The sequence below is a fragment of the Xenopus laevis genome, chromosome 6S (genome assembly GCF_017654675.1).
Source record: "Xenopus laevis strain J_2021 chromosome 6S, Xenopus_laevis_v10.1, whole genome shotgun sequence".
Classification (NCBI taxonomy): Eukaryota; Metazoa; Chordata; class Amphibia; order Anura; family Pipidae; genus Xenopus; species Xenopus laevis.
This window is the reverse complement of record NC_054382.1, coordinates 64301208-64317243: the sequence shown is the minus strand read 5'-3', so window position 1 is coordinate 64317243 and position 16036 is coordinate 64301208. Positions and strand designations below refer to the sequence as shown.

The following is a 16036-nucleotide window of genomic DNA, read 5'->3' as shown; positions in this document are numbered from 1 at the left end:
CATTCAAATGCAAAAAGAGTTGGGGAGCAACACATGCATGAAAAAGTTCCTGTAGATGACAAAAAAGGCCGTGATTGGCTATTTGGTAGCCCCTATGTGGACTGGCAGCCTACAAGAGGCCCTGTGTGGCAGCACACATGATTTTTAGGCAACCAAAACGTGCCTAAAAACTAGGAATTCAAAAACAAGCACCTGCTTTGAGGCCACTGGGAGCAACATCCAAGGCGTTCGTGAACAACATGTTGCTCGTGAGCTACTGGTTGGGGATCACTGCCTTAGGCTAACATAGCAATTCAGAGCTTTGGAGAAGCCGCACACCACACAGACCCAAAAATTCTTATCCTGGTGCCCAGCGATAGAGGAATTTGTCAAGCAAAAGGGCGTGTCCCCGAAACGACGCACAATCGCATAATAATATTTCAAGGGCTTGCCCTGCTATCGCAACTCCTGTGTGCCAGTGAAATTCTTCTTAACATAGCAATTTGGCAGGTTTAAGGAGGCGAGTGGCGAAGTGTCGAAGTCAAAGTTTTTTAAAGAGACAGTACTTCGGTTTTTGAATGGTCGAATTTGTGAAGTATTTTCACTTCGATTCGAAGTCGTATTCGGCCTATTCGATGGTCGAAGTACCCAAAAATTACTTAGAAATTTAAGGTTTTTAATTAGAAAATTCACTTCGACCCTTAGTAAATGGGCCCCTTAGTAAATGGGACCCTTATTGTCATTGAAACTTTTTTTTTATTTAAAAGTTTTTATTTTTCTGAAATTCTCACAAGCATATTGTTAACAGATGTATGATCTTACAGGTTGTAATTTCTGATACATTATGACAGATTGGTATCTCAAATTTGTAAGCACTTCTAGATCTATTCCCGATATATGTGCCGATATATGTACCTTTTTATTCAATATATAAACATATTACTTTCTTTATTGTCACTATCTTTTGTCATTGAAACTTTTTAATACTCAACTTTCTATTCAGACCCTCTTCTATTCATACTCTAGTATCCTATTCAAATCACTGCATGGTTGATAGGGTAAGTTGAACAATAGCAACCAGATTGCTGAAATTGTAAAATGGAGACCTGCTGAATAAAAAGTGTAATAATTTAAAAAACACAAATAATAAAAAAGTAAAAACAATTGCAAATTTTCTCAAAATATCACTCTTTACACCATACTAAAGGTTCATTTAAAGGTGAACAATCCCTTTAAAACATAGAAGGGCCAGCACATGAACATGTTAATTATGTTTTTGCTGAAATTGTATAGCTCTGTGCTAACTAACATTCCATGACTGATCTGCTCAAGCTTTAATAGCCATGTGCAAAGTGCCTGTTATTCACTTGAAAGCCCAGTACAACACAAACACCAAAGGAGCAAACTACAGGGTAAAAATTCTGTGTGTAGGTGAACTACAAGAGTTTGTTACAAACTAAAATTGCCTTCAAGGACTGTAAAAACTAAAGTGCAAAGAGTATAAAAGTGGCACAGCAGTCATAAGAGAATTGGAGAGAGTGATAAGTATTGAAAAAAGCATTAGGCAAGTATAAAGAAAGGTCAGAAGGCATGAAATCTGAGCCAATAGTTGTGATTTTAGAGTACAGGCAGATACACGGTTGAAACAACATCAACTGTTAAAGTTGAAAGACTCTTTATGCAATTACTGAAAGGAAAAAAAAACAAAAATACAACTTAATCAGCCTAAAAGGTCAAACCAAAAATAAAAACCATATATTGGCCATTATCTTCTCATGGATATAAAAATGGGTTTCTTAATAATAGTCCCTCCCAGGGCAAGGCCAAGTTGGCCAGCCTGCTACCCCCCTCCATGTGTGTGCCCGAACATATGCACCGAACCATGACCATGTAACAGAGGGGAGTGTGAAGGAGGTGAGGGTGGTAGAGGGTGAAGGAGGGGGGGAGGAGGGGGGAGGAGGAGGGAGTGGAGGTTGGAGAGGGGAGGAGCGAGGGGAGAGCTAGAGAGGGCAGCAAACATGGACTAGGGGTAGGCAGAAGACGCTTAATAGGTGACTCCAAGCGCCCCCTTTTCATTGTGCCCTAGGCAGGTTCCTCTTCTGCCTACCGCTAGTTCCAGTCCTGGTCCCTCCATCAGACACACCATTAAACATTATATTTATACAGCAGGAAACTCACAGTATATGGCTTGCACATATACTGTGCATCCACTCCACGGGTCAGTTGCATGTTGTTAACAAAAGTGTAGGCCACCAAGACTAAAAAACAATCCCAGCGACTAGCCTTCAGTTTAAAGTGATTCTTTAAAGCAGTTTTCATATTAATCATATACACCCTCTACAGCATATACATTTAGTGCTAATCCATGGGTGCCACTAAAGTTCTGTTTTAATCTACTGATCACAAATTGTAGTTCTTAATATATTTTTCAAATACCGTACATTCTAAAATCTGCATGTCAACCAAATTGAAATGTTGAAGTCTTTGGGATCCAAACCATATGTAATATTACTTTGCTTCATTTTAACAATGCATACCATATATAAATGCATTGATTCAAGCAGAGAGCATCAAACTGTTCACTATTTAAATAATCAAAGCCATGCGTCAGTAAGGGGCATTACTGTTTTTCAAGCAGTAAAAATAAATTACTTTCTAGCCCTGCCATGGAATGTGAGGTCTCCTCCTACAGAGGCAGTGATTGGGCAGACTAGGCAGCTAGGAGGCAAGCCTGCATGTTTAAAGGAGTTGTTCACCTTTGAGTTAACTGTTACTATGATGTATAGAGTGATATTCTGAGACAATTTGCAAATGGTTTTCATTTTTTATCATCTGTGGTTTTTGAATAATTTAGCTTTTTATTGAGCAGCTCTACAGTTTGCAATGTCAGCAAACTGGTTGCTAGGGTCCAAATGATCCTAACAACCATGCATTGATTTGAATGAGAATATGGAATATGAATAGGAAAGTCCTAGGAAAGTTGCTTCATAGAATGTTTGTCATACTTTTAGAAACATGCCCACTATGCCTAGGTTCCATAGCAGAATATTAAGACATTTTCCAAAGCCAATATTGAAAACTTTAATTGAATTGGATCTACCAGTAGACCTATCTCAAGATACTTTTCAACAACAGCTTGTCTAAATCACTGTCCTGTTTCATGCTTTTCATTCAGATATTTATTATTTTAATGTTATAATACTTGTTTAAATATAACAATGCACATTTCTCATATATTAATAGTTATAGTGCCCCCCTTGTGTGGCCCCCCATATGAAAGTCTACCTGCTGTGTCTGTTTACCATGTATAAACTTTAAATGGTATCAGTACAGAGAATAACTGGCCCCTGCATTGTTTACACCTAAAATCCAGACTGTAATCCTCTGTTCACCTGTTCACACTCATACAAACTGCTGAAGGGGCACCAGCACTGTGTCACTGTATGTAGTACATCTAAGAGTGGTCCTGATCAGTGGAAACTAACTGTCTCCTGCTCTGTTCTGCCTTCCCAATGCTCCCTGTTTGTGCCATACTCTGGCTGCCTTATGCTCCCTGTGTGTGCCCTACTCTGTCTGCCCTATGTTTTCTGTGTGTGCCATACTCTGCCTGCCCTATGCTCCCTGTGTATGCCATACTCCACCCCCCATGCTCCCTGTGTGTGCCATACTCTGCCACCCTATGCTCCCTGTGTGTGTCATAATCTGCCTTCCTTATGCTTTCTGTGTGTGCCATACTCTGCATGCCAAATGCTAACTGTGTGTGCCATACTCTGCCTTCCTTATGCTCCCTGTGTGTGCCATTCTCTGCCTGTATATGTCCTTCTCTGCCTGTGGAACATTAGCCTGGTATTTTTTCTGGGGGTTTGTTAGCATTTGAAAATTATTGTTAGGGGCCCCAAAGGTGTTTAATCATGTGCTGGGGGGTTGTGTTATCCACAGGGGAGGATGAGGTATATGGATTTAAGGATATGTCTTAATATGACTTAACTTTTTTTGGTGTGTTACCATTAACGTGGATGTGGTCTTGTGGTCACATGGGTGTGGTTTTAAGTGGTGTGGTTTAAAACAGGCAGTGGCTAACACTGGCTTTCATTATCGGCCCTCCACCATGTAGGTCAGAAAAATTCCTGGCCTTCGATACCACAGAAGTTGGACAGCATTGATGTATCATAATGGGACAATACTAAAAGTAGACCTCACATTAGTAAAGTGTGGGCACTCCTGCACCACAGTGTACATAAAGCTATGTTGAAAAGGTAAGTTCATAACACTGCTGTCCCTGAGCCAATTATATTCACATTCCCCCTTCCAAAAAATCAGACCTGCATCTGATCCCAAAAATGCTTGCCGTCAGCGAGGAGAAATTACATTGGTAGCATTTACACAAAGCAGCTGGAAATAATTTGCCTTGGCCCTCCTTCTCTAGGGGGTTTCTCTGTCATTGCCTGGAAGGAATGCAGTCCAAGTATGTGCAGCACATGAAAGAATTGTGGGATGCAGAATCACCTCAGGAACATTTTTATGATTTTTTTTTCTTTTGTTAGCTATTGACCTGAGCCATCTTTCTCCTAGTATGGAGTCGGAAAATTAATACAAAGTACATATTGCTGCTGTGTAAGAAGTATTCGTAACAAAAGATGAACGAGGCAAAAAAAATAGTTTCTAATCTGTGGAAAACACCATCTGCTCTGGGATGAGGAGGATATATAATAAGACCATCTGTAAAGGGCACATTTGTTAATCATAAATCAACAATTAAATCTTGAGAGGGTTCCTTAATATGCATACTTGAGACCATAAAGGAGAAGCTAATAATCCTGAAAAGACAGGAAAGAGAATAGACCTAGAAAATAAAATCAGTTTGTCCTTTTCTGGAGGTATCTACCCACAAGCATTTGGTACTGTAGTTGTTGAGCCATGTGTTCTGAAGTGTTCCACAGTGTTCAGCTGAATGAATCGTAAGGTATGGAACTTATTATTAAAACCCCATGCTCGGAACCTGGGGTTTTCCAGATAATGGGTCTTTCCATAATTTGGTTATTCACACCTTGTCTACTAAAAATCATTTAAACTTTAAATAAACCCAATAGGATTGTTTTGCATTCAATTAGAATTCATAATAATTTGTTGAATTATTTTATATTATTATATTGGGAGACTACCTTTCCATAATTCTGAGCTTTCTGGATAATGGGTTTGCGGATAACGGATCCTATACCTGTATTACCTTAGGAATTTGTGCTACTTGGGTAAAATGTGATAACTTTGCTTCTGATCTAGTAACCTAGAGCACATAACTTTTATTAGTTTATGTTTGTTATGTAATGCTTGGGTACACTGTTCTCCTTTTATTACACTACCTAAATTGAGGGTAATATTGTGTCGTAAGAGCAACACTCTTTCTTAGCTTTCTTGGCTTTATACACTTCTATGTTAGGACTTATACACTTTTATGTTAGGACAGTGTAACCAACTTGATCATATGTAAAATAGCTACAGCAAAAGGCAATGGAGGTGCTTGCTGTCAAATGTAATATACCTTGTGAGTACAGGTATGGGACTTGTTATCCAGAATGCTCGGGACCTGGGGTTTTCCGGATAATGGATTTTTCCATAATTTGGGTCTTCATGCCTTAAGTCTACTAGAAATTCATTTAAATATTAAATAAACCCAATAGGCTGGTTTCGCTTCCAATGAGGATTAATTATATCTTAGTTAGGATCAAGTACAAGCTACTGTTTTATTATTACAGAGAAAAAGGAAATCATTTTAAAAAATTTGGCTTATTTGGATAAAATGGAGTCTATGGGAGACAGCCATTCCATAGTTCGGAGCTTTCTGGATATCGGGTTTCCGGATAAGGGATCCTATACCTGTAGTGACAAGCCAGTGTCTGAGACCCAAGGGAAGAAACTTTGTTCTATTTTCTGAGGTAGCGAGACTTGACCTTTCTGCAATGAGGTACTGTGAAAGTATAAAAATAGGGGGAAATATTCTCTTTAAACATGCATAAAATAGCATCTGATTCATAAAGTGATGCATGCAGAATGTTACAATCATTTTATTTTATTTCTTCTTTTACTTCCTATTAACAACTGAACTGCACAGCTCCCTGTTATTCACCAAATACATTTAAAATTGAGATTTCAAACACAAACAACTTGAAGACTACAAACATGCCAACTCCCTGGCCTAGAAGGATAATAATACTACAGCAGAGGATTGAAGTGTTACATATAGTAAAGGCTCATTATATTGTAATAAAAACACACAAAGCTTTAATTTATGCGTTTAGGTCTGAGTACAGTCGACAAGGAAAACAGCATTAACAGTACTAAAATGAATCCTCTACGTGATTGTGCTCCCTAGTGACCTAAGGGGCAGATTTATCAAGGGTCGAATTTCAAAGTAAAAAATACTTTGAAATTCAACCATCTAATTAAAATACTTCAAATTCGAATATCAAATTTGAACTTTTTTCATCGAATTTGTGTATTTTGGGGTCAAAGTAAAATCGTTTGATCGAACAATTAAATACTTTGAAACGATCGATTCAAACGTTTTTATCGTACGATCGAACTATTTTACTTCGACTTCAAAAAACTTAGAAAAATGCTGTAGATGGTCCCCATAGGCTAACATAGCACTTCGGCAGGTTTAATTTGGCGAAGTATTTTATAAAGAGACAGTACTTCGATTATCGAATGGTCGAATAGTTAAACTATATTACTTCGAATCGAATTCAAAATAAATAAATTACTTTGAATTTAGAATTTTTTTACTTCGAAAATTCCCTCGAATTCTTGATAAATCTGCCCCTAAATGTACAAGTGACTGTTCCTGTCTAAATTTGTGCTACACTGAAAATAAAACCATGCTTTACTATCATCAGCCTCTGTTGGAGAATAACTCACAGAGGTTGTGTTATATCCTTTTACATAGTTTGGAAAGTGACTGTAAAACTGGAGATCTGGCTCACAATGAAATTGTCTCAGTAGCCTATAAAATAAATTGTGAACATTGTATTCAGTACCAGGCAAAACAAAGATAATCCATGGGTAGGCAAAATATCAAAGGAATATATCTAATTCCTCCTGAACTGAAGAGGATTACAACATAAACATCCTATTTAAATATTTAAACCCCTTCAGCGTAAAGAATCTTAGAACCATGTGATTTTTTTTCTTATTTCCTTAATATGAGAGGTTTCCGTAACATTGTCAAGCACAAATACAAATGCTTTCAAGACTGAAGAGCAAAAATGAAGTACAAGAGAAAGTCTGAAAAAAGTATTCTATACAGGCAATAAATGAAACAATGAATATTACAAAATATTCTTTCACACTGACCAAGTTCTTTAACCACAGAATTCATGTATACACTCCTCACTGATAAAAGTTTTAATATTCAGAGACAACTTGATTTTTTGCTCTCAGTCCATTGCATTAATGCAGTAACATTTTTTAGCACCTACATTAAAATCAGCTCCTATGTTTACTAAAGTACCAAGTGGCAAATTTCTCTTACAATAGCCACCATTAGCTAGGCAATCATAACAACTAATTTTTGGGGGGTGATTTATTAATGTTCGTGTTAAACTTTTTGCCATGATTCAAACTTTTTTTTTGCACACAAACTCGAATTGAATTATTTATTTAAAAACTTGATTTATTTTATAAGTACATAAAAACTCAAATGTAAAACCTTTCCATCTAAAAGCTTGCATGTATAAATCATTGGGGGTTGTTCTAGAAAAAATTCAAGCCATTTTTTTAGTTCAGATTTTCATGTTTTTTTGAGCTTGTAAATTCATATATTGAGGTAAAAAAAAAAGTAATACCAAAGGTAAGACAAGATCCTTAAGGAACGTTTCAGGGGCGTGCCCCTTCGTTAGACGTCTGACGAAGGGGCACGCCCCCGAAACGTTACCTTGAAGATACGCAGGGCTTGTCCCGCTTGCATGGAGTCCGTAGTGCCGGTTCATCTTCTTTTTATTTCTAGCATTCACACCATATATAAATATACTTCAAATATCTTCTCCATTTAATTTTCATTCATTTTATTATCATTACCTTATTTTATTCTTAGTTGTTTATTCCCTTTTTAAACATGCCTAGGTTACAACCATTAGAGGGTAAGCAGAAGAACCTTGCTCAAATCTTATGTCTATCTAAAGCAGAACTACCTTTGATACAACAGTTGTAGTTGGACATGTAAAAAATTTTCCAGTCTTAAATAGGTAAGACTCTTGCACCTCTGTCTATATTTTTTGTACTGCAATTGTATGAGAGTTGAGGGGCACTAAAGGCACGTGTTTTATAGCAAAGAAAATTAAAGAACAAAAAGCAGGGGTTTGCTATGTGTGTCACTGCCCTAAATCCAATATTCTTTGACATTTTCACTTCAAGCTCACTCTCACGTAAGAGCTAATATAAAAGCCAACAACTTTTGCCAAGTTGTGCGTTTTCTGTGGGTCAGTTTAGGTGAGCTGCAGTTACTACTATACATCTTGTGGATTTTTTTGGCATCAAGTATAAATATTGCAAAATACAACACTACTGAACAGGTTACACCAATTATTATTAAATCGTATCAATAAAGTAATTAAGTGATTATTAGGAGTTTATCAATGAACTATCAAATTCATTATGGACAGTTGCTAATTATTATTGTCATAGCCACACCCTTTGCCCAACCACACTCCAACTTGATTGGTACATGTTTCAATTCGGTGGAAGAGGAGTATAGAGCCCTTAGCCTCCAGCTGCAGTCAGACTTGGGGTTTATGAAAAAAGTGTAGGGTATATTTATATATATATATATATATATATATATATATATATATATATATATATATATATATATATGTGTGTGTGTGTGTGTGTGTGTGTGTACTGCACCAGAGTACAATACGTCAAAGCTAGGCACACACCTGCATGACCTATTGTTAAGCTGTACCTCCCAGAAACCACAGATAGGTTAAAGGGGTTGTTCACCTTTGAGTTAACTTTTAGGGGTAAATTTACTAAGTGGTGAAAATTCGCCAGTGGCGACTTCGCAGCCATCACAACACTTCTCCAGGCACAAATTCACTAAGACAATGCTAATTTACTAAAATGCAAAGTTCCGTCCAGGGCACCGAACGCTGGCGAATCTTCTCTATCGTTACTTCGGCAATGCGAGCAAATCGAAGTGAAGATGCGATAATGTTCAATTCTGCCTAGCACAACTTCGTTAGAGGACTTTGCTCAGACTAATTTGCATACGGTGGGAAATTTAAAGTTGAATGCACGTATATGTTGCAGCAAATACATTACATTACATAAGTCCAGGGAACCTTAAAGGTTGGTTCATCTTCAAACAACTAATTGTTTTCAGATAGATCACCAGAAATACTGACTTTTTCCAATTACTTTTTATTTTCTATGTGTCACCGTTTTTCTAATACCGAAGTGTAAAATTTAATTCTCACCTTCTTAAGCAGCTCTGAGAGGGGGGTCACTAACCCTGTAAACTGTTCTAAATTGATACATTTAGTTGATACATTTCTTATCTTTGTCCCTGCTGAGCAGAATCTCTGGGTTTAATTAATGGCAGCTGTTAGAATTGATACATTGGTTGCAAATACTCCAGAGATGCTGCTGAGAAATGTATCAACTAAATGTTGCAAAATTGTAACAGTTTAAAGTCTGCACCTGAATTACTGAGCTGCCAGACTGAAACACCAGAGACACAAACATTCAACTTTACACTTAGATTTTGTAAAAACAGCAAAAAATAAATAATGGAAAGTATTGAAAAAAGTCTTTATTTCTGGGGAACAATCTGAAAACAACTGAACTGAAAAAAGTGTTTGGAAGGTGAACAATCCCTTTAATAAAGAAAATAGAGTTGTTATAATGCCCTAAACATGAGCCCACTGTATAGTTAATGTTCCACATATTAAATATGTATGGGGGAACCCATACGGCGATGCGTTTTCTATAATCGCCCGAAGTTGCCTCACTGAGGCAACTTTGGGCAACTATTGAAAACGCATTGCCGCGTGTGCATTAGCACAGGCGACTTTGCGTTGCAGCCTATGGGGAAAAACGCTGAGGCAGTTCGGGGAGATAAGACGAGGCAATTAGTCGCCAGGCGACAAAATCTCCCCAAATCTCCTTGTGTGGACTAGCCCTAAGTGGGTCTGTGACCCCATTTAAAAGCTGCGAAGTGTCAAAAGAAAAGGGCGAAAAAAAGAGCAAATGACTAAGAAAATTATAAAAAATAAACTATGAAGACCTATTGAAAAGTTGCTTAGAAGTGGCCATTCTATAACATACTAAAAGTTAACTTAAAGGTGAATCACCTTTTGAGTGGATGCTTAACCACTAAAGAGCCACAAATGTAATAGCAATGTTGTGCTGTGTTTTTACATGCATTCCAGCTGGAGTTCTTACAGACTATAGAAGAGAACCTTGTGGATATACTTATACTATACATGCATGCAGCTTTTTGCAAAACCACTTAGATAAAGGGATTCTGTCATGATTTTTATGGTGTAGTTATTATTTCTAAATGACACTGGTTAAACTGCAAATAATTCACTCTACCATATAAAATGTAATTCCTAAACCATTAATATATAATATGTAATATTGGTGTGTAGGCAGCCATCTCAGGTCATTTTGCCTGGTCATGTGCTTTCATAACTGCTATTGAACTGCTTTCTGACAGGCTATTGTTTCTTCTACTCAATGTAACTGAAGGAGTCACAGTGGGACATGGATTTTTACTATTCAGTGCTGTTCTTATATCTACCATGCAGCTGTTATCTGGTTACCTTCTCATTGTTCTGCTGATAAACTGCTGGGCTGCTGGGGGGGGGGATGATATCACTCCAATATATCACTCCAGCAGTGCAGCAGTAAAAAGTTTATCAGAGCACAAGTCACATGACTGGGGGCACTTGGAAACACACTTTGGGGCAAATTCACTAAGCCGCGAAGCGCCGAACGCTAGCGTTAATTCGCTAGCATTTGGAATTTTCGCTACTGCGCAAATTCACTAACGAACGCTGGCGTAGTTTCGCTAGTGTTACTTCGCAACCTTACGCCAGGCGAATCTTCGCTAGCGACGAAACTACGCAAATTCACTAACTTGCGCAGTGTACTGAACGCTACCTTTTACGCTAGACTTCCTTCGCCACCTCAGACCTGGCGAAGCGCAATAGAGTAGATAGGGATTGTTTCAAAAAAAGTAAAAAAAATTTCTAAGTCCCAAAAAACGCTGGCGTGTTTTCTACATGATGGCTGATAGGCTGAAAAAGATCGAAAAATTTTTGGGGCTCCCCTTCCTCCCCCCTACATTTCCTGACTCATGGCAACTTACCTAGACAGTGGGCACATGTGTAGGGCAAAATAAAATTTTTATTTGCTGATTTGAAGGTTTTCTAGGCATTTGTAGTGCAGATACGTGTTCCTCCATTGAAATTTGAATTTCGCGTCGTATGCAAATTAGCCTTCGCTAGCGTAACTTCGCTTTATATAGCGAATCAACGGTAGCGCAACTCCGCAACCTTAAGCTACCCCTGTGCGCAACTTCGGATTTTAGTGAATTTGCGGAGCCCTGGCGAAACTACGCCTGGCGAAGTACGGCAAAGTGCGGCGAAGTGCGGCGAAGTTGCGCCTGGCTTAGTGAATTTTTAGTGAATTTGCCCCAATATGTCTAGCCCCATGCCAGATTATAAAAATAAATATAAAAGAAATCTGCTTGCTCTTTTGAAAAATGGATTTTGGCACAGAAATCAGCTGGAACAGCACTATTAACTGCATTTTGAAAAAAAAACATGTTTTCCCATGACAGTATCCCTTTAAACAAAATAAATTCAATTAGCACTATTAGAAGAGTTTTTGATTTGCATGCCTATGGGGTAAATAGGTAATGATAAATTAATATAATCATTATAGTCAAGGATCAACAAAGGTAAGAAAAGTTTGATTCTGTAAACAAGTATTCAGCTTTCAGTACAATGCAGAAGACATTCTGTAATGGCTTTATGTTCTGATTTCTTGCTGAATATCACATTTTCCTGTTTCAATTCCATCCTTCCTACAGCCAGTAGGTGCACATATATCACAGTATAGCCTATAGCTCTGCCGTCTTTTCTCTCAACAGCCTTCCTCAGCCAATACAAGGCTTTAAGAAGAACATTTATTTAACACAGCAACTAACAGTAATGGGAAAGGCACCCTGACTAGGCCAGCAGGAGACAGCTCATTTCCTGTCACTCTCAGAGCCAGTAACAATGTGACAATCAGTCTCTAAACCTGATGATGGATAACATACATTCTGTCACAAACTTAAATGTGCGGAAAAACAATACAGCACCAAAAAATCCTGTGGTTCAAGGTATATAGAGAATAAAATCACCCGTTTTTATTTACTTTGGTTCTCTAAAACACACTAAAGCAAACATACAGTATACTATATGTACATATAGTATGTTTCTGAAGATTGAAGCATCAGGTGTGATCATTACTATACAAGTTCTTATCAATAAATATCTTATCAAGATGGTAGTATGAGCATGCCATACATATGTATAAATAACTATATACTAACTATATTTGGGATAGTTTTTAGAGGTTTGTATTTTGGAAACAAGTGTTTATTTTCCCTAGTGTACCTGATCCACCTCTCCCAGTGCATGTTGGGTAATATAGTTTTTAATATTTTGCCTACTGCCAAGGTTAATGTAAAATTACAATACCCAAAATGCAATGGGAGCTCCTTTTTCTACTATTATACTCTTTGTAGCAGTTCTAGCCTAGTCCAACCCTGCACTACAACCCTCTTCCTGCTGCATTTGGTAATGTAATTGTACTTCTAATTTGTAATGTGATATAGGGGGCTGGCATTTGTTTCCGCAAATGATCTGTAAACGAACTTTCAAGATGCGTTGGAGTTTCTTGAAATTGAAGTTCAACACAACATATTTAAGGTTTATCAAATCTGGGGTAATGCAATAATCTGGATCCATTTCTGTACTTGCAAATCTCTCAACTGTCTTGCTTTATGTGTGATACCGTTGATTTTTGCAAGCCAGCAGTTCCGGATTGGCCCTCTGATGTCAGTGTCATGTCATGCACAGTACTGTGATGTCATCCCCCCCCCCGGTATTATATAAAGCACTGCTGCCTGAAGACAGTGGTTGGTTTGGGGAGCCCAATTGGGACTACAACTCTATCTGTCATGAAATGTGTCATAAAGTCCTTTGTGTGCTATTTGGGGTGTGTGGCTACAAAGTAGGCACATCCATTTATTTTGATGCCACGCTAAGCGCGGCAGTTAGTAACACATCCTTTTTCTTTTTTTTTTGGAAGGTGTGCCGTGATCTTGCTGCCATATCTGGGGTTAATCCAATACTCTGAATCCATTTCTGGATAATTGGATGTTTTATTATTTTACTGTAAACTGGAGCCGGCAATGTACATTGAGGTAAAACTACAATACAGTAACTTTCATGCACTGGGAACAATTGGCAGGGCAACAACAATCCTAGTAACTAAGAGTAGGCATTGTGCAAGGGTAATGATTCCAGGCTTCAGAAGGCATCTATCTTATTTACTTTTAGATTTATTATACTACTTTTGAAACGGCTTTTGGCTAGTTTTGGGCTGGTTTGGGAGTCACTGCAGCAACCCTGTCCCAGAGAAACAGATCTATCCATAACTATTCAGACCCAGGCAGACTCACATTCCATCTGAGAGAAAGAAGAAACGACGGCACAGGGCTAAAATAGTTAATCGCTGGCATGTCAGCTCCCTCATACTAACACTCTTTTTAAGTATGTTCATTTAACCCTGCTTGCCTGCCTTGCACAATGTTTCTTCAGACTCTACAGTACATTCCACCCATCACCATTTAAGTTCTCCATACCAACAATTATTTTCACCTCTGTACTTTGCATCCAGACCAAAAGCTTCACTCATTGTCCGCATCATTTTATAACCCACTATCCCTTCCGAGAGTTGCTGAATCTGTCCATTATATGATATCATAGATAATGTTTTTTTTCACGGTAGCCCCCCTTCCCCCCCATATAAGACCCCAATGGGACTAACAGCAGCCAGTTTCCTATCCTGTCATTATGTAGTGGCACCAACTCACCCTCACTGCCGTATTTGCCATTGTTCGCTCCCATCCTGGTGACTTCATGCTCTCATCATCCCTGAGCCACCGATAATCGCCACAAGTCCACCAGCCACAAATCCTCCGAGCGGGTCCCCCTCCACTTCAGTTCCACAGGAGCGACAAAGCAGTGAGCCGATGATCTGCTCAGCAGAGTTGGAAACTTAAACAGCACTTGGAAATCCCAGTCGGCAGCGAAAAGCTAAATCTTAAATCCACAGTCACATTATAATCCACTAGAGGGTAGGGTGGTCATATCGATTGCTGCAATTAAAACCCTTGGGGAAGCACATTTAGATCCTGGGGGAACTAAGCTCGGAGCCCACTTAATGCACAGCAACCTACTTCCCTAGGGATGAGCTGGGGATGCGAGAACTAACGGGAGTGAACACACACCCAGTGCTCAATCTGCAAACTGTGCTTTGCCCCTGCTGGAGCCAGTTACTGTCCCCTCTAGACAAATGTAGGAGGAGGAGTCCGCCTATTCTTCTCCCACAGCCAACGTCAAGCCCAGCCCCTCCCTTCTCATTACCTCATTGTTGTAGGAACTGGAAAGAGAATATCAGACGCTTTATACAATGGTTTTGTTCTTTCTGCAGTGAATAAAACAATGTGATGTGTTTATCCAAAGCTTTAGTCACTAGCACGCTAGAGATTTACTACCCCTTTCAGTGTTCGTGTCTCATCCAAAGATGTAAATGTTTCTCTTCGCGTTCCTGTTGTAAATGCTCTGACGGGACGCTCAGGAAGGAAGATGCTAGGGGGAAAGAGCCGTGAGGAAGGAGGTGTAATAGAATGTTAAAATGTGTCCTTAAAGGGCCAGTCACATCATTAAAGGTGGAGGGAGGAGGCATGAACACTTATGGGCAATAGCAGCTCAAGAAAGAGAGCATAGTGGGGGGAGTTGGAAACTTAGCTGATGGGGAGGGGGTGTTGGAATGCACAGGGAAGACAACTGAAATGAGTGAACTGAGTGGTGTCGAAAAACTATGGCACAGTAGGATAAGGGGTTTATGCTATCTCACACTAGGACTACTACATTAGAAATGGTAAGGGCTAAAACATTGTGCTTGTGCAACACTGGTTGTAATGTAATGCTGTGGGCCATGTAAGAGGCTGGCAGTGGCATAACTTGGGTTTGTCTGCCCCCCCCCCTACAAATAAATCTAGTCCACCGCAGCATGCAGCAGACCCCCCCCCCTTGCCCGGGCCAACCCCCCAAATGCAGGGTTTGCTGTATAGGTAGTTATGCCACTGGGCGCTAGCACATGAGTTTAGATGCCAATAAATTTTCTCTGCCAGGGGCAAATAATCTGGAACTGCTTTCCCACAGGCAATAATGTAAATTGCTGTTGGAAAAACATAAGCAGCAATTCATTTTTTTGATGTTGCCCATAAAGCTTCCTCTTTGCCTATGGTAGCAAAGATTTATTGTAATGACCAATCTCATGTCTGTCATGAAATACAGTGAGACTCTTCTTACAGAGATTCTCATGAGGTTCGGATTTGTGGCGAGGCCATGGAATGATGGGGGGCTCTCTCATTAGCTGTCATAAAATGCTGAGGGCTCTCTCACTGTTGCTGTCAAGAAAGTCTGGGGAACTTTCTCACTGTGGCTGTCATGAAATAATGGGGACAATCTCACTATGACTGTAATGAAATGCTGGGGCTTCTCTCACTGTGACTGTCATGAAATGCTGGGTGATTCTCTTATTGTGACTGTCATGAAATGCTGGTTGACTGTAGCTGTCATGTGGCTGTACGCGTGACAGTTCATTTTGTCCCTCTTTTGTCCGTGTCCCTTTTTCAGATGTTGGGAGGTATGATAGTGCCTGACTGAGTGACTTAGAGTTAGAATTTAAAAGCCTATGTAGAGGTCAATAT

General features: G+C 39.1%; 1 protein-coding gene across 1 annotated transcript in view; it reads right to left on the bottom strand.

The window, feature by feature from the left end:
- The window catches only part of fbxl7.S (F-box and leucine-rich repeat protein 7 S homeolog), a 167443-nt gene extending 152506 nt beyond the window's left edge, over nucleotides 1-14937 (bottom strand). The window contains exon 1 of the mRNA XM_018269412.2: nucleotides 14132-14937. Coding sequence (XP_018124901.1) covers nucleotides 14132-14165 — 34 coding nt within the window. The 5' untranslated portion in view covers nucleotides 14166-14937. The remainder of the gene's footprint in view (nucleotides 1-14131) is intronic.
- Between the last annotated feature and the right edge of the window lie 1099 nt (nucleotides 14938-16036).